A 25,310-nucleotide genomic window follows, 5' to 3' on the forward strand; every position below is an offset into this window, starting at 1 on the left:
TGTATCCCATTTTTTTTTTCCATCTGTGTTGAATGGCTCTTGATTATGATCAGCAGCTATTTAAAGAATAAAAAGTTATTATGAAGACCTGCTCAATTCTTGGACTGATATGTTTGTAACTTCTGCAGAATGGTCCTGAGTCTGAAGTATTGGGACCTCCATTACTCACAAAAAGATCAATACACAAAAATCATCTCTTCTTCAAAGAGAGATTAGAGATTCCTGTTCTACTGTGAACTATGGAAGAATGCCATAGAGGCACTAAATTAAATTAACCAGGCTACAGGGAAAATACCATAAAATTATAATTAAGAGAAAGTGAGTTAGTATCAATGCATCAAATTAAGTTGAACTGAACTACACTTAAAATACCAGCAGAGCCATGCAATTTCTCAGAAAACTTTTTGAAACTTACTAGACAGGGTTTCATGAATATTGATGCCAACTGATACATACAGATTCCACTGCAGTGGAAGTAAAATGTGATATTTGAAAATAATATTCTAATGCCAGTACTAATTGGAATAATACTGATAAATTCTGTCCACACTGTTGGTGGTTAGTTTTCTTTCCACCTCTTCAATGACTCCAGAATGACACTACCTCTTTCTAAAGCAGTGTTTAATAACTGAGTAAGATCGCAGGGGCTTTGGGGTTTTGTATATCAACAGGGACTTTGATAAATACATAAGCCATTCTTGATGTATGAATAAATTTTCTGTGTGTGCCACCTGCTGGACGCTATTCAGAGTGCAGTGTTAACTTGAATCTTTTCAATTAGAAATAAAGATACCTACACCTGAAGTGAAAAAATGAGCAGCATAACACCATAGCTCTTTATGAAAGCAGTATTTTTTTGAGTGACTATAGTGCACAAGATATAATTCTGAAAGGATGTGTTTTTAAATATATCTGTGCACTTAAGTGGAATTGTTTTTACAGTCGTGTAGATCTGTAGACTGGAGTGCTTGTCTGTATTGTAAAAATGCAGGTCTGCAGTTCAAGAACATTGGGCTTAAAGCAGTATGCAAACCCATCCCTTTTATAAATATATACCCAAAGCTTAAGACTTACAGTAACAGTGGGTAGGTAATGTGGTTTCAAGCCCTATCAGTCTTAGCTCATAAAATTCTAGGATAAATGTTTTCAGTGTGAGGGATTTGTGAGCAAGTTAATGTTTGAAAAATCTATTCATTTGCATCTTGGTTAAAGACTTCCTGTAATTTTTTTTTTTCACTTTGCCATTTACTATCTTTCAGTTTTCTGTGACTTAACCAAGAATTATGACTCTGAATACTTTGATTAGAAATATATGCTATTGTGAAATAGTATACTTATAGTGAAATATCACAGTATCAATATGTTATACTTTGAATTACACAGGTTGCATCTTTACTTTGTTTCATTTTTTTATTACTTTAGATTGTTGGTTATTGATTGTAACATCAAACTAACCTTTTTTATTACATTCACAAATCCCTGTTATCTTAAGAATCACCCTAAACTGCCTCTTCTCACTTTTATTTTAAAAGCCTCAATAGAATGCATGCTTAGGCAAGCAGTCTTGCATGAAGTAACTTAATCTATTTCTAATTATTATTATTATAATAAAAAACATCTTTGCAACACCATATCATCTGAAATTGGTAGGGAATTAAAGTTTGAATATCCCAGATTTTGTCCCTGTATCTAATACTTTAATAATCAGTTCAACACTCATACATTTAAGTACTTTTTTTTGGGTGATTCTTTGATTAGGGAACATGATTTAAAGCTTAACATTGCGCATATAACTTTTATTTGATGATTATTTTATTTTCAACAATATCTACATTTATGTGCTATGAGCAGCCCAAAATCACAGCAACGTGTAAAATACAGTCTTCAAGTCTGATCTATGTTGATGTATTGAACATTAATGGAATAGTCACTTGATGATAGACTTAAATTTTTACAGTACCTGGTAATAAAACACCATTTAAAATCAAAGCTTTGTTTTGTACAATGGCATATAAACATTGAAAAAAATTAAACTGTTTATATCTGCATGGCAAGCTTTGAAACACCACTAACTGCAGTTCTCAGATATGTAAGTATTGTGCAAATCATGCAAATAGACCACTGCGTAACAGCCATAAAAATTATATGGAGAGTGGGGCTCAGGTTAGCCAACAGCTCATTTTCATTAACAGGTCTTTAGTCCAAATGTGGATAAAACTAAGGACTGTAGAAATTTGACGACCAGAGACACTGTACAAAACATATCAGAAAGCATATATGTAAAATACAATGGGAAATTATTCTGCAGGCTTGCTTACAAAAAGTAAAAGCTGAAACTGCTTTATTTCTTCCATAGAATAATTACAGTAATTGTGGTTCTGAAATTCCAGCCTACAAATTCAGGATACATAATACATTAAACAAATCAGAGCAGCATGCATTTTCCATATAGCTACATGATTTTGTATAATTATTTCAAAATTTGAATGATGAAAGTAATAATTTTAACCTTGTGAAAAATTTTACTCTGGGAGATAGCTAGAATTATGACATGAAAAATCAGGGAGTAAATTATCAGTTTTAAAATATTTTAATGTGTGAAATAAGTGAAGATGAGACTATAGTTGAGTACTGTGTCCAGTTCTGGGCTCCTCAATTCAAGAGAGATGTTGAGGTACTGGAACGTGTCCAGAGAAGGGCAACAAAGCTGGTGAGGGGCCTCTAACACAAGCCCTGTGAGGCTGAGGGAGCTGGGGTTGTTTAGCCTGGAGAAGAGGAGGCTCAGGGCTGACCTCATTGCTGTCTACAACTACCTGAAGGGAGGGTGTAGCCAGGTGGGGGTTAGTCTCTTCTGCCAGGCAACCAGCAGCAGAACAAGGGGACACAATCTCAAGTTGGGCAGGGGAGGTATAGGTTTGATATTAGGAGAAAGTTCTTCACAGAGAGAGTGATTTGCCATTGGAATGGGCTGCCCAGGGAGGTGGTGGAGTTCCCATTCCTGGAGGTGTTCAAGAAAATACTGGATGAGGCACTTAGTGTCATGGCCTAGGTGTTCGGAGAAGGTTGGGGGATAGTTTGGACTGGATGATCTTGGAGGTCTCTTCCAACATGGTTGATTCTATGATTCTATGATATAAAATAGGATTTTATTCTCCCTTAGAAAAGACCCTACAATAGATATCTTTTTAAAATATACAAATGAGAAATGTGTGTCTGTTGAAGTAACTTTTTTTGGTGCTTTACAATACAGAATGGGCAGGAATGTCATTTAATCAGAGGGTGGTTTAAAATTATTTTTCTTTGGTTGGTTGTTGTTGTTTTTCCTTTTCCTAACCATTCTAACCATTACCTAGTTTAAAGACAGACTATAAAGAATGTACAAATGGAGGTTCCATTCCATATCACTATGTCACTTCATGACTTAAAGAGAAATCCTAGAATCATTGTGTCAATTCATTCAGAAAAGACCTTTAAGGTCACTGAGTCTAACCATTAAATACTACATCTATACATGTTAGATGCCCAATTTTGTCTGTATTTACAGGCAAAACTAACTTAGCTACAACAAATAATTCTGCTTTCAAGCTTGATTGTTATTTGTGTGTATGTTTTTTTGTTTGTTTTGCTGTTGTTGGTTGGTTTAGTTTCCTTTATTTGTTTGTTTTAAATTACTCTAGAGATAGATAGATCTTCCTCTTCTGGACCTGCACCTGAGAGCACTGGTCTGAGGAAACAGATTAATTCATGAATGAGATTTTCTCAGTAAGAATCTAAGCAATTTTTCAATTTTTTTCTTTTTATAGTTGAAGTAGCTTGGAAGAAAAGGTTAATATAAAGCCTGTTATACATTGGTTGGCTGGCTTTATCAAGGCACTTTATCCAGAAAACCCTTTTGTCTATGTTACATGCTATGAAAACTCAGACTTTCTGAAAACGGAAAGTCTCGGTCAAGGAATATTGCCATTAAGCCAGGAAGTTGTTTGTTTGTTTTTTTTGACCAAATGAACAATACATTGTTATGCTAGTAGAGATATCAATGAATGTCAAGAATGTCAAGATTCTGCAGATTTTGGGATAGGTCCACTTTCAACAAGAAATGGGTAGTTCTGTAGCTTTCCTATTCAGGGCTATGTGAAAAAATAAGCCTAATTTATAATTACAATCAAAATTCATGTATGCAACTACCCTAAAAGATATTTTCTATAGATCTGCCTTTTATTTCAGAACTTTGCCACTACAAAACTGAACATTTACTCAAGGAAGTTTGCATCTTACTGGAGTAGATGAATGAAGCTAATACTACCTTCAAAAAATCCCTCCAAACAAACCAAACTACCTTTCAAGCCAGTAATTCTCATCTTACACTATTGAATCTCTTTACTCCAGTAGGCATGAAGCAAGATGCTTGAAAGGAGGATGCAGCCTAGTCCTCTTTCAGGAATAGCAGTAAAAGCTATGTGGATAATTAGGGAGTTTCTCCTCTTCTGCGGTGTAGAAACATGGTCAACAACTTATAATCTTAGTGTCTAAATTAGAATTGAATAATTAAAACCAGACTGAAACAGGATTAGTACTGGAGAATATTTGGGCTTTACTAAAGTGAGATGAAATGGGAAATTTCACTCACCAGAGAAGGTGGAGCTGAGTGTTGCCCCCACAACATGTGTAATACTAGCCAATTAGTAATGTTTTGTATTCATTACCTTACTCGCGCATCTGGTCTTCACTAAGATGTTTACAGATCCTCTGTACCATGCTCTGTAGCAAGAGGCCATCCCGTTACCTAGCACTGTGAAGACTGCCACCATCAGTAAGTCAGTCTTTGGTAGCCGTTTTTAAAATGACAGCAAAACACAGTGAAGAAAAATGTTTGGATGACTTGAGCAAACCCATATGTGTGCTACACATTTTAAATTATTTCATAGTCTTAAAATCAACTTTAATAATATTTATTCTGATATTCACAAAAAATAGCAGGAGTTAAATACTGCTAGGTCCAACTCTGGGGAGGTGGTGGGAAAGGGGACAAACGTAGTCCTGGAATTAAGCACACCTCAGGCATATTCTTTTGTTGACTCCCAAACCACTGAACTTGCATTGTTTGAAAAAACAAAGCATAACTTTTGTAATTTTAGTCTTGATTACATGAAAGTTGTAGTCAGAACCTGGTTTGGCTGTGCAGGCAGAACAAGTCATCCTGTGAAGCAGTAGTCATTTAGGGCAAAAATTATTGTACTCTGTATCTTTACCTAGGAATGATGGATGTCTCTTCGGGGTTGTTGCTGAGAAAACCTCTACCTTTAATACTGATGCTGATCCCTTTTAGTTACCCTGAATGTTGTTTGGATGTCTTCTAGGTGAGAAAACCATTTCCAGCAGAGGCTGTCTTTCTACTGGGTGCATGGATAAGTCATTATTCTTCTGGATGTTGTTAAGGCCTCTTCCTTTAATTGTCTGCACTCTGCAGCGTTTCAGAAGAGTCACTAGAATTGCTTTCATCATAACCATGGCAATAAATTTTCCTACACAGCCCCGAGGGCCAAATCCAAATGGCTGGAAATAGCGTGAAGGAACCTGCACAGAATAACATGAGGAATAAACTTTTAGACAGTTTTTTCTCTGTTAAAGTAAACAAAATTGCAATGGAAATTAGTAGTAAATATATTCTGAAAAATGTATATAAAAAAATATCTTAAAACAATTACTTAAGCCCTCCCATCTGAATCTGTCTGAAATACAAACACCTACAGAAAGTTTGCCATTCTAAATGCTAAGATAGTAGGGAGTGTTAAGCAGTTGAAGCCTGCCCATCTATTTCAGTCTGTTCATTTTCTGAACTACAGAAATTTTTTCACACCCTGTGAAATGGAATTAAACTTTTGCCCTTCAATATGCATTACTATCACTAAAAACTTTTCCAGAAAATGTTTGTTACAAAGTCTGAGATACAAGCTGATGCTTTGCCTATGATAATCAAGTCATACCTCTACCATAATTGCCATTAAAAATGCTACTGTCCATGAGACTTAATTTGGCACAAAATGAATGCTGAGTTTTTTTAAGTGAAAACATGTAAAATTATTGTCTCCTATCAAGTAAAATTTGAAATGCAGGATTCCCAGTACTGTTGAAGAATGCACAGTCAGTTTCTGCTACTTTTATTGTCAGTGAATAGATCAGGTATCCAAAATAGGCCAAACAGCATAAGAGTACTGCTAATGAGGTACAATGGTACTTGTTATGATTAAGAAAAAGCAAGTTGGGCATTCTTCTAAAAGTAAGATATTAGCTGTGTCTGACCTTCTGTTTAACCAAAGAATAGAGCAGAAAAGTTTGATTTATTTAATTATCTAGAAAAAGTGTGCCTTTGCCCAAATTTTCACACTGAGAAAATTGTTTTCTGTTTAATTCTTTTCTTTTTTGAGAAACAGCTCTAATTTTGAAAAATGGTTGGTAACTTCAAGTGTTTATAATACAAGCCAAGTATAGCAGCTGGCAGTACAGCTCAATGGCAACTGCTCAGTCTGGGAAAATGGAAAAATATTTAGAAATAAATGTTAGCAGAAGTAATGGTGTGGGTTAGGATTCACTTGGAGAACTATGTGAAAATTGTGTCTGCTAGAATAATTATGTGCCAAGCAGAGTGCATCAAGTCAGATAGAAAATGTGTGGCTAAATATTTGGCCAAGGTGAAATATTTTTAGTAGCAAAGTATGCTTATAAGTAAGAAATTAATTTGGATAGAAACATCTAGAGTGAAAATAATGGATGGCAAAATAGAAAATATTCACAGTGAATAGTTATGGCAATAAATTTAATCACTCATTTCTTGAATTTTCTACAAACTTCTTTCCTTACTTTTTTCTTGGTCTGCTTTTAATACTGCATGCAGAGTTTGCTATGGGTAATCAAATTATTTTCACTCTAGATATTTCTATCCAAATTAATTTCTTACTTATAAGTTAACCAATTTGTGTGTGACATATGTGGTACTCCTAGATCTTTGATAGGACAAATATAAAAGTTAGAGACATGTTTCTGGCTTGAACATTCCTCTTTTGTTTCTTTATTTTCTTAATTAGATGTTTTTACTAGGAAGTCCATTTTTGATATATCAAAATGGGTCATCTATTTCTTTGCAGTTGCTGTCCATGGACACATATGTGTGCAGCTGCTTCTCAAAAAAAAAAAAAAAAAAAAAAAAAAAAGGATAGAGAATACAATTATTTCCTAGGCAAAATAAGAACTAAGACAGTTGTAGAAAATATTAATGCTTTATTGCCATCTCCATTCAACCTTAATATTTGACAAGCTACTAGAAAATGCATGAGAAGTCTGTATACCAGGAAAACATGTGCATCTGAGACAATAAGGCTGATGTTCTACAGCTGAGATTCTCTTCATAGGACTAAGTTGACTGTGCACTCCTGCTTGGCTATTTATCCCGGACATCTTTCTAGTTCCCTCACAGGAGTGCTAACCAAAGCTTAGTATTTCATATTTTGTGCTGTCACATGAGTAGCAGTATCATCTGCTTCCATCTGCACTGCTTAGCAGGCAAAAAACAAGAGTTAAGTGTGCCATGGAATCAGTCTATTTCCTTTCAGTACAGTTTTAGCTCTCCAGATGATAATGGTTGAAAAAAAAATATTTGTAAAACAAATTGCTTAATCAAAAGAGCAGAGATCTTTGGGTGTTTTTTTTTTTTTTCTTTTTTGGGGGGAGGGTGTGTGTGTGTTTTGTTTTGACTTTTTGTTTCCTTGGTTTTTTTTTTAATTCCTAAACAAAAATAAACATAGAAGCATAAAATGAGTGCTAGACTCTCAGTCTTTCAAGTGTTACTATAATGCTCCACCTTGTCAGAGAATTCTCACACAGCCTCAGCTCTCTTGGACTGCTTGCATGATTCTAGCTTCCTAAAAGCTCTTTATTTTTTCCAATGTTAGGGTATATAATGGGAACTATGTGTGTATCTACCGAATTTAAACATAAATTAAGATGTCTGGGAAAGGCACTTTGGTAGGAAAATATCTGCTCATCTTTAATAATAGTAATAAGCAAGTCGTATTGCTAAGGACTTAGACAAAGGGCAAACAGTCTTATGGTCACAAAGTCTTATTCTCAAAGTAAGCAGAAGAGATTATGTCAATAAATAATACTCAAATTCCTGTAAGAAATAAGATAGCAAACTTACATTTTTCTCAAAATTTTCAAGAGAAAACTCATTTGGCTTTGGAAAGAATTCCAGCTTATGCATACGTCCAATATTGAGAATAATGTTTGTCCCCTTTTTCACAGGATAACCATCAATCACATCATCTTGTAGAGCTTTTCGCATAATCAAGTCCACAACTGGCTGGTATCTCATGCTTTCATAAATAAAATTCTCCACAATTTTTAAGTTTGGCATGTCATCACTCTGTATATCTCTGTCACCTTATAGAATATAAAAGAACTTGATTATTTAGTAAATTTATTGTACAAAGACCAAAACATTTGAGGAAGATTTTCAGTTGCTGAAATGGTAGGAAGGCTCTAACAATTTCTGAGGAGTTTATGTAGCCTTACGTTTTTGTGAAATCTGGTATATTTTTCATCAGCATAAACCCTAATTCATTAATTTACAATCTTTTTTCTCTTAATATGAGTCTTTGTTCTGCTTTCTTGTCAGTAACAAAACTCTGAAAGTTTTTCTGACTTTTGTGTGATAGAGAGCAACAGGACACAATAGAATTTTTCTGAGAGCTGACAGCAAATGAAATCTGGAAATAGTCTGCAGATAGGAGATAACCTTTTAGAGACCTGAAATTTTGACCATGTGATTGAGTTTGGCTGCATATACAACTAGGTTCTGCTGTGGACTGATTATTTTCAGTTGCTATGAATGACTTCCAGCTTGATTCCATCTATAGCATTATCACTGCCACAACCTATGGCCAATGGGAGCCTTATTTTAACTCTGAAGCTACAAGCAGGTCAATACAGGCTGACCATTGTAGTGGCAGTTTTTCAAGGTAAATGGAGCTTTGCTACCCCAGGTGGTCATTTTCTTAAGGAAAAGGCAATAGTATTCTACTGCATTAGAAATCAAGGTTATCAAAGAAAGTAGGGAAAATGAATATGTGAGTACTTGACTCTCATGAGCACAATAAAAGGTTTATTGAAAGTACCTTAGAAAAAGAGTAAAATACTTTGTTACATACTTTCCAGCATTTAAATGACTAGAAGTAGATCTAAAATAAGAGTTGCTGAAATGAGTTTCTATATTAGTTCAGTGTCTGGCCTGTAATGAAGTCTGGAGAAGGGGAAGAATACAAAATTGGAATATCCCAACTGTGTTTTAAATAGTCAGTAATTAGCACATGAAGAGAAAACCAGTTTGGTATAAAAACAAGTGAAAGCAGACTGTAATATTAATTTTCTCTAAGCTTTCTATTCTGCAGTTGTAATGAAACCTAGGCAAGCTCTAAATATGCACAGAGAAATATTACTGTTTAGAAATATTTGAAATGAGTGTCACATTTTTGCTGTTTCAAGGAAAATGGACAATAATTTCAGTGGGACTTATGAGGTGATTTGCACTGCTGTTGCTGAGGGGTGAGCACATTATTTCTAGTAGATCATCAGTTCTCATGAGTTGTATTTGAATTTGTTCTTTCATTTGGTCTTGAGCAAAACCTTTTACATATAGTGCTAATTCGTATGTTTTATGGCAAATGCTTCTGTCAGAAGATAGCACTTAGAATTTTCAGGCTTTGAATAGTCAAAATTAGATCACTGCTGAAGTGAATTTACATTCTCACATTAATGACTTTACAGCTTCTGCTTACCCATAACAGTGTCAATTTCTCTCATCATCTCCTCTTCCACTGTGGGGTGCTCTGCTATCAATATCAGCATAAAGAAGAGAGTCACAGACAGAGTATCAGGAGCAGCAATCATCATCTCCAGCACACACTGGTTCACATTCTCAGCAGTCAGATCTCCTCTGTTCTGAAAGAAATTGGAAATTTTGGGGAAAATACAGGTTGCTGCCCTCTGATATCAACAAAGGCCCTATAGCAGTAGAACAGGAATGAACTAGTATGTCTGCTTCAAAGAGAAGCATAAGCGTTTGCAGTCTTTCTGTCTCATGCTGAATAGCATTTATTTTTTCTTTTTTTGAGAAATGCAGAAAACTCATGTTTTGATGAGTGTGAATTATATTACCAACAAGAAAGCGTTTGTTCTTAGCGCAGATTCTTCCCGATTTATTGTCTTTCCTCACAGAATTTGTGAGCTGTCAGTGATTTACAAAAGGTAAGATTCACGTAGCATTTGAAGCTTTTACAAGCAAAGGCAGTACATCAAGATAAAATACAGTGATTAGAGGAAGACTAGAGGACATTCAGGAATAGATGCAAGATAGATGTTGTTTAAGCCATAACAAATACCAAACAAGCACCTGTTTCCAAAAATCCAACTTTTCAATAGATGAATGGGGTCTTCAAAAAAGCAACTGATTTGTATCCCTTGACAATGACATGACTTTCAGATAAATATATGAAGTTTAAGTTGCAAAACCTGTCTTCTTAGTGACAGGAGAATGTAAAAAACAATTAAAAATAGCATCAAAGTTAGTTGTATTTCAAGTACATTGCTAATACCTGTGCAAAAATCAACTGGGATGCAAAATCCATATGTTCATCCAACTTTTCAACAGTGGAAAGCTTTTGTCGTTTCTGTTCTATTAATATTTCCATTGCTCCTTTCAAATCCTTGCTGAAAATAGTTTAAATACATCATATTAAATATCTTCAGACTAAGACATGATTAGAAACATTAGACATTATGAAAAAACAAAACAAGCCCCCCACAACAACAACAACATCCACCACCATCTGAAAAGGGCAGAAATTAAGTATTCCAAAGAGTGGTTATATAGTTCTGTATGGTAATAGTGAGGGAAGGTATATTTTCTTATTATTCAATGATTCCTTTTAATTTGGAATGAAATCTTATTCTCTTCTTACAGGATAGACTAAAGAGGATGAAAATACACCTCTAAATCCTATTAATGAATGAAGCTTTAAAATATTTATTAAGACTTCCAAAGAATTTATTTCCTTCTATTTTATACTGTATTTTATCAGTGAATAAAATATACGTAAAGAACCCAGTGGATAATTGTAAGAAAAATGTAGATAAATGTTTAAAATTGGTACAATTATGCACATAGTGTTGATCTAAATTTTCCATATTTAGGTAGTAATAACTGTCAAATAGTAGTAACTGTCAACAGTTTGGATTTCACTGGTGGAAAAAAGCAAGGTCCAACACTTTATAATCTGAGTTGGGATTTCCAATTAGCTATAAATTTGTAGGAGTAAATGCATTTAAAACTTCAAACCTGGTTCATAACATCTTCCATATATTAAAAATAGCATGTGGTCCTTTTCTACAACTTTATTAGAAGAGTATCGGAAGAGATCATATTCTCATTGCTTTAAGTCCATTTTAATGGGATTGCTTTTGCAACATCAATATTTGCCTGCAGGGGCTTTCTAGTAAAAACCAGAGAGGGCCATTATTCGAATTACAGGATAAAGCACTAATCAGTGCTGTAATAAAACTAGCAAGCAACTGTTAGAGAAGGCAGCTCTTCTTTCTAACTCATAAAGGTCCTCAATTACCTTATTTTGATCTTCATCTTTCCTTTAAAACCTTTCTAATACAGCACTATCAAGACAATTGAGTACATGTGATTGATCAATAGTACTTTCTCACACTAGATGGAATTCCAATTAAAAAAATGAACAAACTGATAGCTAGTTCTTTTTTTTTAGCCAGTCTTCTTTTGGCAGAAGACAGCAAATGAGATCATAAAAATAGAAGAGGCATTTTGTATTTTTGCAAAGAGGAAGATGGCAAAATTATTTTATTTAGGAAGAAAACCCTTGAAATGGATTGTTATGCTGAGCACCAGACTTTAACTCAAAAATTAGTTGTTGACTCAAAAATGCACACTGAGAGCCAAAAACCAAAATTATGTTCAGGAGTTAGCTTTTCCAGGATAGTGCTGTGACTGGAGATGGGCCTACAATTTGACTGTCCACAACTAGACAGCAAATATAACTCTGCCTCCGCTGCTCCATGGTCGGTTTTTCATGTCTGTTTGTACTGCACCAGCTGACATCTGAACTGGCATTAATTAATATTTCGTGAATAAACCAGGACTGATTAGACATGGGGCTTAATTTTTTTCCTGAGCCACTTGTAGCATCAGTGGCAAATCTTGTATTGTTCATGACTTGGTCCTGCAGATGATGGGCTGCAGCGAGCTGGTTTTGCAGGTTTCATAATTTATTTTCTAAGAGGCAGAAAAATCAGCAAGTAATACCTCCTCTGTAGAAAGAATCTTATGCAAATGCTTTGTAAAACTGTTGATACTTACGCTGCTTCTTCATATTTCTTACACAGCCAAGAAATCTTAAAAAAGATGTCAGGTTTTAATAAAAGTGCTTGCCAAGCATCGAAGTAGTTTTGAATCTTAAGTACAATGGCATGTTCTGAAATAGAGGTTAACAAAAGCAGTATAAAATATAAACCTTAATAGTCAAATAACACATGCTTTAGAAAAAAAAATAATAGGGCTCTGTTTTCTACTTCAAGTTCACTGGAATTTGATAAACAGTTTAAATAGTGATAGATAATATTAGGAAACACTTGTAGCACACTGTAGAAAAGATAAAGTATTTAAACCCCCTCTTGATAGCTAGGTAAAAGGAAATAGTGGTGAGACTACAGCTAATGGTCTCCCACAGGAGAGTAGAAACGGAACTCTTGGACCATATAAAATTGACATATTTTAGACATCATGATGATGTTATTTCTGTCATATGGCTTTTGAGGATGAAGAAATCATGGAGGATGTAGTGTCAGGTGAGCTTTCAAAGCAATCATTGAGTTTGGTGGGAAGGTTTGGGATTCTTGTATGCATATAATATTGAAATTGTACCAACTCGGTGCATAAAAATTGCTTTAAATGGTACTATTTATTAAGGTGAGTGCGACAAGCTAATATATATTTTTGGTCATATAAAGTTACTTTCTATCTAAAATTACTTATAAATCAATTTCAGTTCTTTATAAGATGCTATAAGAGTTTGTTCTTGCTCTGTTGTTTGAAACAAAACTGACGATTGATGTTGATGAGTTTTCCTTCGACATGTGCTTTAGATCCATCATAAGGTGTAAAAAAATAAACCTGGTAGTACCATCCAAAGGGATCCCAAGAAAAAGTTTGTTAGATGTGTCAAGCATGATCCGTCTCATAAGATTCAACACGTTGATGTTTCCATCTTCAGTGGTTACTTCATGTAGTTTATCCAGGTGATCAATTGTTGATTCAACACAAATTGCTATCATGCGCACAAGACCAGGACCCGACAGAGCTGAAATATATGTGCAAGATGATAAAAAGATTGGGTAACTTTCATACCCTATTTAAATATCACATAAAGAAAACTGATTTCTATAATTTAATTATGAAAAGGGCAAACAACATTTCAGAAAAAATAGACTGTGTGCTACAGTTATACCATGTATTGATTCATGCTGGTTTACCTTTGGTGAAAAAGGGTCGAATTTCTTTCCAGTGTGTTGGGTTATTATTGAATATGATCCCATTTTCATACATGCCAATGCACTGTAATCCAAGCTTGCTTCCAAATCGAGAAACATAATGCCAGTGTTTCATTACATGGAACACACTTGAAGATCTAGGAAAGAAACAAGGAGAGAAAAAAGCCCAACACAAAAATACAATTTCATGGATTGTACGCAGAATTTTTATTCTGACATTTTATACTTGCTCTGAAGAACTGACTTGAATTCTTAATTTAGCAAGATGTACAATGCTTGACATTAAATGTTGTTTCTTTTACATAATTAAAAGTCTTGATGATAAATTCCTTCAGAGTATATTATTAGAGCAATAATCTATCCGATTTTAAATTGTTTTTCAGCTAAAGTCCAAAGGCTTGCCAAAAGATTTTAATCTGTATAGTGCATACACATAGAAACATGTAGATATGTAAGATTTACTCACTCAGGCAGTGACCAATGTCAGATATTTTGGGTAAGGTGTAAAATATTTGGCAGCTGATAACTTCATTATCATATATATTAAATTACAGCTACACTTTCATAGCCAGTTGGTCATTCCCAGATGCATGCAGAAAATGTAGATATATATGCATCAGTTAAATATACATCATCAAATGATGATGATATGTATTGGATAAATGTTACTAATCAGACTTATTAAGGAGATCTGGTGACAAGGTTTATTAATATATGCAGGCAAACAGGTAGTGACCAGCTTTATTGCTTTAAGATATGATTTCCTTTAGAGGGAGCCAGTATTTTAGAAATGTGACATGATGAAAACGTTATCAAATGTAATCCAGCAAAAAGAAAAAAATTCTGAAGAGAGATTGAAATGAAACAATATGCTATTTTCTTTACTACGTAGCATACTCTGTGGACCACATATACCAGGCTTCTCATGTGAGTTTAGTTTATTTTTTCAGTCAGGCAATGGAAATGGGACTTCTGCTGTTGACATCAGCAGTGCTGGTGTTTCACCAGTTTTGCATGTCCAGAGGTAAAGTTAACAGATGCCTTATAGCACAAATAGGTAGATGTGGATTGGTGTAAAAAGAGGGAAGACAGTGACGACAGTCCAACTTTCCAAGGAACTTAGTGTATTCTCTTTCCTAGACTTCCTCACATCTGCTGTCTTTTCTAATTTCCTTAAAGGATTTTTACACCTAAAGGAACATCACCTGAATTTTTATGAACCCAAAAAGATGGTGTTAAATGATGTCAGCTGTCCTCAGGAATGGAAAGGTACAGGAGTGTAATTTTAGTTCCTTCCATTACACACATCTAGACAAAGGACATAATGGTTTAAGGAAGGATTTTGACATGACCTTGCATAAGCAGATTTTCCTTATGAAACTATTTAAGGAGATCTTTCAAACGTCAACATCTACTGTAACCAAGACTGCAGGTCCTTCTTGCTGTGTATTAGCATTTCAGTGTGATTAGATCTGACGGCAAAAATTTGAATGACATTGGTGGAAATGGTATACCTTCACAAAATTCAGATTATGTTTAGTTTTGCATGGAATTTATGGTCCACTGAAAGCTTTATGTCATTTGTTTTTTTTTCCCCTTAAACACTAGTTCTCTATGTACAGTCAATGCTTTTAAGAAAAGAGTGTCTGAAGCAAAATTATGTATCTGAGTGTAAAGTCTGGTGCAGCTGTGGCATTATCAGCAAAGCTGATTTGTTTGTGATGTATTAGTAGTGGAGAAAGTGGAAGACAGCAATAAGATTGCATAGCATTTTACACTATCAAAACATTATGGTGCATTAGTTGATACATACAAAATCTACATATGGCATAGGAATGTAGTTTTCCTGTCAGGACTACCTTTTCTTACAGAGGTGAAAGCCACACAGATGAAGCTGACTTGCTTCACACAGCAAATCTTGTGTCAGTCTTTTATACTACATTGTCTTTCAAAATCTTCTGTGTGATGAAAGCCAAGTAGGGATTGGCAGATATTGATATTGCAGATAAAAAGATTGTGATCCTTTATCAATTACACATGGTAAATATTTTCTACTTTTTTTTTTTTTTTTTTTTAAATTCATGGCATAACTTATAAGCATCCAGAAGATACAATGTAATAATCAATCAACCACTCACTAGAGCACTAGAGACTGGTTTATCATTGTTTAATAATGTTTGTAATCAAAGTCTGTGAGTAATCCCATTAATTGTAGTGGAATTATTCATAATCCTTTACCTCTGGACATGCATTTCCATAATTAACTTGTTAAATCGAAGCCATAATCTTCAAGCAATTGAAGGAGAAACTTCAGAATACAGGAAACTAAAATTAGGCTTAATCCTGCATTGCAGTCAGCATAACTTGCTCTACCTGTTGTAAATGGGATAATAAAAGAGTACACTTGTTTTAGGATTGAGCCACAGTGCTTAGTCTTCCTTTTCATGAAGAAAGTGAGAGAATTCACAGGTTTCTATAACAGAGTCTTTACAGAAACAAAAGATTAGAAAAAGATCTTTGAATATCAAGAAGTAAAAGGTTTATATTAGGATAATTGCTGAAAAAAATAACTTCAATTCTGCTTTGGGAAAAAAAAGATAGCAAAGAGGTTGTAAAAATATGAAAAAAATCTTTATATTAAGGATAGAAAATAAGGATTTACTTGCTAATTATAAATGTTTCTTCACCGCTGATCCAAACTCTCACAAATTCTCCATATGTCTTATTGTAGTAGTTACAGGCACTACCTACTCCCATCCAGAGAAATCTCCCATGTGAAATTAAGGGACCGATGCCCATGCAGTATCCTGGCCCTAAGAAATAGAGTAAGAGAAGTTTGATCTCAGCAGTGCTCACTGAGAAGTGTATATCTCTGAGCATTACTCTTTTGAAAGGAGTTTTTAGCATGGCAGATGAGGTCTGCATTGAGCAATTCACATGCACAATTCTGTTCTGAAGTTCTCTCTTAGGACAACTTGCATCCACATTGTTGAAGTTTCACCTGTTACCTATGGAAATATACACTATATACATGCAACTAATGACATTCATTACTTCTTTATACAGCTTCAAACTGCCTTGCTTACACTTGGAGGGAGAGTAGCTAGATACTAGAAAGCAGAAATTATCTAGGAAAAAATGCATATGGTTTATTCATTTTTGATTGTCACAGATCCTGAAAGTGATTCCATGCTGAAATGTCAGAGTAAAACCTACAATAATCAATATCTTCGTCATGTAATTAATTGCATTTCTTTTAAAGTCATTAATGCTAGAGTTAGAGAACAAATATTTGAAGGGAAAAAGTACTTAACTGCTGTGAACTTAGGAAAACGTGCTTAAGCAGGAGATGAGAATGGATTAATAAGCATTTTTTCAACAAGTTCTGAACTAAAGCCTTCCACTCTAACCCAGCACCTAACTTCTCTAAAAAGGAGAAAATGGAGAGAGCAGAAGAGAATTTGCCTTTAATGACTCTTAAAAGGAAGCCACCCTCTTCAGGGAAGGCTAAATTTACCTCTTTTGTCTATAAACCACAAGTCTAATTCCATAAACCAAAACAAATTAAGTACTTAGAAAAACTTCAGCATGCTGTTAAAAAAATTAGAAGTTGCTCATAGCTTCACTGCTTACTAATAGGAATTGAAAGACCCCAGACTTAAATATGTAGAAACTTAAAGCATATTAGTTTAGTTCTTGTTGATCCAATCAAGTATTCAAATAGAAAGCACAACCTTCTGTGAATACTTCTCCCTGTTCTCTAACTTCAGAAGAATTTAGTATATTGAAGGATGTTTGGCAAGGATCTTTTCTCAGAATTTTATTAAGGTACTACAGGTTTAAGATTATTCCTGTCAAACACCTTCATGAGATGTGCACAATCTTCTTGTTCATGCAGTAGATCATTCCATTGCATCTAATGAAAGATAGGCTGAATCAGCAATGCTCATCCTAAGCCCTCAAACCATTATGGAAGGGGTCCTCTGAAAGGGAGACAACTTAATGTTTTGTTTTGGAGGACCTGCAGGGGCAAGCATGGAGAAAAAAAATCTACTAAAACTTAAATAATTTTCTTGATAATAGTTTGTTTCTAGTAAAGACATTTTACACAAGTTTAAACTTAAAACATGTTAAAAATGGTATATAATGCATATGAAAATGTGAACATCCAGAGTTTGTAAAATATTGTATCTTTCTAGCATATTATGCATAATAAGTCAGAAAACTAAGTGTTATATAGCCAAATGAGGTATATTATGTTAAGTTCTGATTTATCAGTTGTTTTAAAAAGCTGGATAATTTAAACTGATTCTTAGTAAATGTTGTTGACATAAAATCATTATTCAGTATTATTTTCTCACTTAAATTTGAGAAACAAACAAATAAACAAAAAATTAAACAAAACCAATCAACTTTTACCAACTTTTTAGGTGATGCTATAGCTAAGGTTAATTTACCTGGTATTGATGAAGTTTCTTCATGATTCCATAGTAGAAACAGAAAGCACATGAGAATAACAATGGGCACTGTGGCCACTGGCATTGCATTTGGTACTAAGCTGGTGATGTTGCAGTGCATTGGATTCAGATTTTCCAGTACCATCTTTTCCAAGAGATTCTGCTTTGCTTTAGACAAAGGGGAAAGAAGCAGAATTTTTCAAAGTTCAGAGATATGTTCAGCTTTAGTTGGTACTTCTCAACCCCTCTGTAGATCTTGTAAATGAGCAAATAAGGTGTTGAGGTAGCTTTATTTTATAATGAGAGTGGCCACCTGTACTGCTTGCCAGGACAAGCTGCATCACAAGTCAAAACAGACATGCAGCAGACACTCTTTGCTTGGAAATAACAAAGCTTTTATGACCTTGATTTTAAAGCATAGTTTTGGATACTTTGGCTGACAGACCTTTTATCTCTGATATTGACTTGGCTGGCCAATACTGAGGTTTACTCCTTGCAAATTTCTAACCAAAACACAAGAAATTAAACTTTCAGCACATGTGGAACCATTGAATGAGTTCACTTTCAAGCTTTTATCTCTGTTACTTAGCATTTTTCCTTCCTGCATGCTTGTAGTGCCAGAGGCTTTGCATTCTTAGAATAACTACAGTAGTTTTTAATGATGCAGATAGTGTACCCCAGGTTCTTGTTTGAAATAGTTGAGTGTAATATAGTATTGTGGCTTTTTAATGGTTCTTCTGCTAAATACATTGAAAAACATAGTGTATGTAGGCAGTAAACATCAGTTACCATTAGAAAGAAAAAAAAAATGTAAAAGGACAAGGCTGTTACGCATAGGAGAATAGAAGCATTTCTTCAAAGTTGTTTTGCATGTTTTTCACTTTAATTGAAAAATATGAGAGGTGATTATACCTGAGAGGGAAAGTCTTGTTCAATTAATGGGAACTCATGTAACAAGAAAATACTGTTTGCAACTGCACAGTAATTTATTAATTATTAATTATTATTATCTTCTTAATTGTGCTGTGACAACAATTAAGAATAGATTTGCTTTATTTCTTCCTGCAACAGCACTTCAAAACTTAAGGATATATTTACTTGATAGAAAGTTTTTGGGGTTTTTGCTGTTTACATTTAGCAAGTGCTTTCTTGTTTATCTTATGATTTGGTCTCACAAACTTAGGTTTTAGTAACTGTTAGCGCTCTAATTATATAAACTAAGCCAAGAATATGACAGATACTTTTTAGACAGTCAGAAGATTGACATTTGTGGTTGAAGCAAAAAAATCATAGAATCAATCAGGTTGGAAGAGACCTCCAAGATCATCCAGTCCAACCTATCACCCAACCCTATCCAATCAACTAGACCATGGCACTAAGTGCCTCATCCAGTCTTTTCTTGAACATCCCCAGGGATGGTGCCTCCACCACCTCCCTGGGCAGCCCATTCCAAAGGCAAATCACTCTCTCTGAAGAATTTCCTCCTAAAATCAAGCCTATACCTCCCCTGGCAAAACTTGAGACTGTGTCCTCTTATTCTGTTTCTGGTTGCCTGGGAGAAGAGACTGACTCCCACCTGTCTACAACCTGCCTTCAGGTAGTTATAGACAGCAGTGAGGTCACCCCTGAGCCAAGGTGCACAACCCCAGCTCCCTCAGCCTCTCCTCATAGGGATGTGCTCCAGGCCCTTCACCAGCTTCATCACCCTTCTCTGGACACATTCCAGTACCTCAACATCTCTCTTGAATCGAGGGGCCCAGAACTGGACACAGTACTCAAGGTGTGGCCTGTCCAGTGTCGAGTACAGGGGAAGAATAACCTCCCTTGTCCTACTGGCCACACTGTTCCTGATGCAGGCCAGGATGCCATTGGCCGTCTGGCCACCTGGGCACACTGCTGGTTCATGTTCAGCTACTATCTGCCAGTACCCACAGGTCCCTTTCTTCCTGGCTGCTCTCCAGCCACTCTGTCCCCAGCCTGTAGCACTGCTTGGGGTTGTTGTGGCCAAAGTGTAGAACCCTGCACTTGGCCTTGTTAAATGTCATCCCATTGTCCTCTGCCCAGCTATCCAGCCTGTCAAGGTGCCTCTGCAGGGCCCTTCTACCCTCCAAGAGATTGACATCTGCTCCTAGCTTGGTGTCATCTGCAAACTTACTGATGATGGACTCCATCCCCTTGTCCAGATCGTCAATAAAGATACTGAACAGGATTGGGCCCAGCAATGATCCTTGGGGAACACCACTAGTGACTGGCTGCCAAATGGATGTGGCATCATTCACCACCACTCTCTGGGCCTGGCCTTCCAGCCAGTTCTTGACCCATTTCAGAGTGAATCTGTCCGAGCCACGAGCTGCCAGCTTTGCCAGGAGCTTGTTGTGGCAGATGATGTCAAAGGCTTTGCTGAAGTCCAGGTAGACTACATCCACAGCCTTCCCCACATTCACCAGGTGGGTAACTTAATCACAAATATGTGAATTCAGGCAGAACCCTAGAAAAGGAAGGAAGTAGGGGCTCAAATCCTTGCAGGTGCAGGAAATGCTCCAGTATTTTGAATGATTGCTATGCAGTGCTTCTGGTTCTGCTGTGACTCAGTAGGGCCATGGCACAATATGCCATATGACCTTTTAGAGATGTGCATGCAATTCCAATACTAACAGTACTCTTCTTGTGAGTGTCCATGTACATATCACATCTTGTACACATTCAGCTATTCTACTACTGTCTTCCATGTTGTGAAAAATGTTTTTGTAATCAAAAGCATTTTTTTATCAAATAATGTTGTTTGTTTCATGCTAACAATGTTGGTTCAGTACAAGTGAAAATACTAGCTTAAAATTTCCTTGACTACTATTCATTACCACAACAAAAGTGTGCCTGCATGTACATGGAAATACTTTCATTGGTTTCAATCCCTTTTGCTACATCATCTCACAGCACTTCAGAAGACATAACTACGCTTAGGGCATAGTTTCACTTTTTTTGTTGCTTTCTCTCTGGATCTGGATGAACTTCTTTGTACTCTGTTGCCACAGATTAGCTGTGATGTTCGGTGCTTTTTTTTTTTTTGCATCTCCAAGACATGCTGGTAGTTCCTCTGCCTCACATTCCCTATGAAGAGAAGTATGTAGGTGGTTATGCATTTGGGTAGTATAAAACAAATGCATCTCTATGTACAAATGTGAATCTGTGATCATTAGCAGCGCTCAACCTACAGATACAGAGTGCAAGGTGCACAGTGCAATGTGCACTTTGCAAGCATGAGTCTCCTTTTTATTTCCCTAAAACATGATCTTGAGTTTTGATCTTGTTCAGTTCTCAGTTATTCACAGTTTATCTTTGTTTTGACAGATAAACAGTGGCAGTTTTCTATAGTTTTGAAATATACAGGTTGCAATAGATCCATTTTTGGGTTCTAGATTACCCCAACTTCATAATTTTTTTTTTTTAAGTAAAATAATGAACTCTTTTTTTGCTGTGATGTGATATGCAATGCATTAGTGTGTGCATGCCCTCATGTAGATAAAAGGTAATAAAGATGCTGTACTGAACTGGAATTCTTTTATACTGTTGAACTGATCTGAATCAGTCTTATTTTTAGTCAAAGTGGCTCCTCAAACTCTTCAAACTAATAATTGACATTTCTTGTACTGAGAAGTTCTCTGCCTTGTTCCAATGGGTATGATCTAAGCAGACTTTCAGGGCTAGCATTTCTAATGTTTGGGTTTGGTTTTTTTTTGTTGTTGTTGTTCAAATTGCAAAAGCCAGCTGGACCATAAAATTTCACCTTAAAAATTATTTCAACTGAACTGCTTGTCCTGCTTGTACCTCTTGTATTTTAAAAGAATTGTTCATGACGTAAATCACTTCTAATAAGAACTTAGCCAAGTAAATGTTGATGATAAGTAGTCCCTGAATAGACTGAAGAAGTCTAGAAGGAGAAAAAAAACAATGTCCATTGTGTATATGAGAAATTTTCACTCTTCTCACTCATTTTGTCTTCAAGTCATCTGCAGGTAATTTTCCTTTCCTTACACCTGGTTGAGGTATGTGTATGATCAGAGGAATTTGTTCTGATTGTTACTTACATGGCAGAGGGGAGACAGGGAAAAAAACCCCAATTTTTTCAAATCAAATAGTGAGAGGAAAGAGACTTGTAATAATGAAGTGCTTTTGTGAGAAAATAGATGTGCACAGGCTGCCTGACCTGACAGTAACTGTGGATCTTAACAGCTAGAAAAGCATCTGCCAGTAGAGGGCCCTTTAGATTTACTGATCTTTTAAGTCTTGAGTATCACAGTATGAAGCAGTGTGAGAAAATTCAAGATTCTGTTGAACATTTTCTGGCATCAGGTGATATGATGAATAATAGCAGGGTCCACAGAAACGAAAAAAAGTCCATATATCAAAAGGATAACTATGCTTACATGCTTACCTCTTTTATTGCAGTTAAAGCTTTGTACTTAATGACTGTCATTAAAGCACAAATTATGTATCATATTATTGAATTTGAGCAAAAAAATTCTGATAATTTGAGAAGAAGCTCATGAAACTGCCTGAAAACGCCTTGAGAACCATTCCTGAGTTCTGGAATTCTTTGCTTTGTAGTGGTTCATCTGTCAGGAGAGATGTGGGGGAAAAAATCTACTCATTTTAAGTTTCTAAATATTAGTGACCAATATTAGCAGCATCTCAAGCAACTGGCTTAAGCTTGGCTTCTATAAGCTCAGCAAGTCTTTCTTTGTCCAGTTAAAAAGTAGCCTTTCTCTCTGTAAGCTGATTGTACATAATGCAGACTGTAAAGGTTCAGTATTCTAAATACATGTATGTAGATTTTGGTGAGCATTCCACAACTGGAAGGCTAATGCCTAGCAAGGTAAGTAGTGACTTTCTTGTGTTTGTTCTTTGAATGCTGCCTGAATGTGCAGTAGTCTGGGAGGACTATCTTGTGGTGTCTACACGGGTGTTTTAGTTTATTTGGAGTATGTTTGCTAGTAAACCTTCAGATTACCTGTTCCTATGCTTCAGTATATATCACAGAGCAATTTCAGTGTATGCAACCTTTTTAGATGAAAACAAATCAGACGATACAAGCTGTGTCTCATGCATATCATCATTTAATGGGGATTACAATGACAAAACAGTTCAGATCTATATTGAAGTGAACTCTCATGAAATGTGTGCAGTGTAGGGAGTGAATCATCACCAACTGTTTTGTCTTATGGATCTGCTCCCATTGTAACACAGTGTTTGCTTATGTTGGTATAGCCTTTAGTTACCCTTAATGTCAATGATCTGACATTGCTGACACATAACCAAGTATTAAGATGTTGAATTATTGCTGAAATAGCTAAATGAGCTTTTCATGTTGCTATTGATATTAGGGCTTAGTGAGCTTTCAAAATAAAGTATTTATGACTGTCAGGTTGGTTTGGATGTTGTCTTTGGGACTAGCCAGTGAAAGTTCTGATTCAGATGTATCCTTCTAGAAACTGTTAGTTATTTTACTGTCTGAATTGATCTTCAGAGAATTAATATTCCCATTTTGAAAAATCACTTTCTGCTAGAGTGTTAAGCCTTCAAAATAACCAGACAGTCATAAAATCATGATTGCCTATTGAGCAAGTGATGATCTACTCTATGTAACTAAAACATCTCTCCCCTTTCTGGCTAGTGTCCATACTATTTTCTTGTAGTTATTTATACAACATGAATGTGCGAGGCAGGGTACACTATGTGCTTCCCAACTGACTGTACAAAAAAGAGTTTCTGCTTTCTGAACAATCTGTAATTATATGGAAATTTTTCTTTCAGAGGAATGATTTGAAATTAGAATTTGAACTATGTCCTCATGTGTGGTTTTGATTACAGTGTCATATGTGGCTTGGAAAAAATAAGTTGCTGGTTTTAAAACCTTTCACAAAATTGGTGACCACAGAGACACAGAAACACTAAACAAGTTTGGATTTAAAATTAATGGAGCCTCTATCTATATAACCTTTTTTTCCTGTATTTTTTTATGTAATATAGACAGATTTAAAGGTTGAATGAACACTTTTGAAGTATGTTCTGCAAGAACATTGTGCCATTTAAAGCCCCAACTTTGTAGAATACTTACAAATATAACATGTTATTCTTGTTACCAAGAATTATGTGTAAGACTGGCAGCTTTTCCGATAAAAAGAATTATTTAGATAGTGACAACATATGATACACACAAAGTTTCTTACAGTAACTCAGATCAAAGCAGCTCCAGAAGGCATACTTCCCACTCAAAACTAAAACAAACATTTCTGCAATGTCCTATTTGCACTTTTGGAAGAAAAATACTAGAATATGAATTTAAAAATTACCTGTGTCCTCTTGTTACTTCTTGATTTTAATCAGTGAAGAGTTCTACCTTTGTTAGCGATGTGCTCCTTTTAAAGATCTGAACAGGTTTTCTGGTGATCATCTCTCTCTGTGGCATCTTTTATGCAGGTGCTTCTTGTTGCTAAGAGATCAGTTGCTTGGAGATGGAAGTTTGGTTGTTTTTTTTGGTGTGGGTTTTTTTTTTAGTGGATCAGAGGCCATTGCTATTGAAAAGAAAATTTTGTAATTTTACCTCTGCAGCTCAATGTCTCTGCTGCAGAATAGTCAGTGATAGAGAGATGCATGCCTAATGTTATTTAGATGAGTAACTGGAAAATCAAACAGAAAAGTAAACAAAAGTTTACAATTAGATTTGGCTCTCAGTATTAAGAAAAGAGACTCGTCATTCAACTGGAGGTGCAATTAGCAGAAATTATATTCTTTCCCTAGCATATCTATGTGTACTTTTAACTTCCAACAGAAGAGAAGCCCAAAAGTTTTATTCTAAAATTGGGATGCCCAAAGTTGTCAATAGCCTTTCTAAAATACAATCCTGCACAGATGGTGGAATAATGTAGATATATTTTCATATGTCCCATTTGCTTTATATTCCCAGTTGGTTTGATAGCTCTTCAGAATTACTATATAAACTAAAGGTTATTTACTTTGCTTTGTGATGATTACCTTTTTTTCCCCCTTTTTTCTCTCTTTCTGCAGTCTTGGGCAACTTGAACAAACTTAACTTACAAAAACACAGTGTTTCAAAGAACTGCATTAAGCAATGACAAGAAACATTAAAATAACGAGTAAACATCTACAGGAAAAGGTGACGATGCTACTGAAAGATGAGACTAACACAGAAGTATGAATAAGGTACTCATA

At 35.4% G+C, this 25,310-nt stretch overlaps 2 protein-coding genes across 3 annotated transcripts in view; one reads left to right on the plus strand and one right to left on the minus strand.

Annotated features, from left to right (window-relative positions):
• GLDN (gliomedin) overlaps positions 1–25,310 on the plus strand; it is an 83,930-nt gene that overhangs the window by 23,499 nt on the left and 35,121 nt on the right. The gene's annotated exons all lie outside the window — the stretch shown is intronic.
• LOC135182962 (aromatase) lies at positions 1,782–24,502 on the minus strand. 2 transcript variants are annotated; one of them, XM_064157624.1, is made up of 10 exons: positions 24,431–24,502; positions 18,081–18,248; positions 16,286–16,436; positions 13,606–13,760; positions 13,257–13,433; positions 12,434–12,548; positions 10,647–10,761; positions 9,831–9,993; positions 8,195–8,436; positions 1,782–5,574 (listed from the first exon to the last, which is right to left on the minus strand). In XM_064157624.1, the coding sequence occupies exons 2-10, from the start codon at positions 18,223–18,225 to the stop codon at positions 5,323–5,325; spliced, it is 1,515 nt and encodes a 504-aa protein (XP_064013694.1). In that variant the 5' UTR covers positions 18,226–18,248; positions 24,431–24,502; the 3' UTR covers positions 1,782–5,322. The 2 variants fall into 2 exon arrangements, with proteins under 2 accessions (XP_064013694.1, XP_064013693.1); XM_064157623.1 differs by lacking the exon at positions 24,431–24,502 and having other exon boundaries at positions 18,081–18,331.

Source organism: Pogoniulus pusillus, chromosome 17 (assembly GCF_015220805.1).
Source record: "Pogoniulus pusillus isolate bPogPus1 chromosome 17, bPogPus1.pri, whole genome shotgun sequence".
NCBI classification, from domain to species: Eukaryota; Metazoa; Chordata; class Aves; order Piciformes; family Lybiidae; genus Pogoniulus; species Pogoniulus pusillus.

What these genes read in the sequence shown, in the direction of transcription:
- LOC135182962 (XM_064157624.1), bottom strand. Translation starts at nt 18,225, where the DNA reads ATGGTACTGGAAAATCTGAATCCAATGCACTGCAACATCACCAGCTTA. An exon ending in AGAAACTTCATCAATACCAG is followed by an intron (nt 16,437 to 18,080) that starts GTAAATTAACCT and finishes TCTATTTCTTAG; the next exon opens with GGCCAGGATACTGCATGGGC. An exon ending in CCCAGTTGATTTTTGCACAG is followed by an intron (nt 9,994 to 10,646) that starts GTATTAGCAATG and finishes AATTTCTTTCAG; the next exon opens with AACAGAGGAGATCTGACTGC.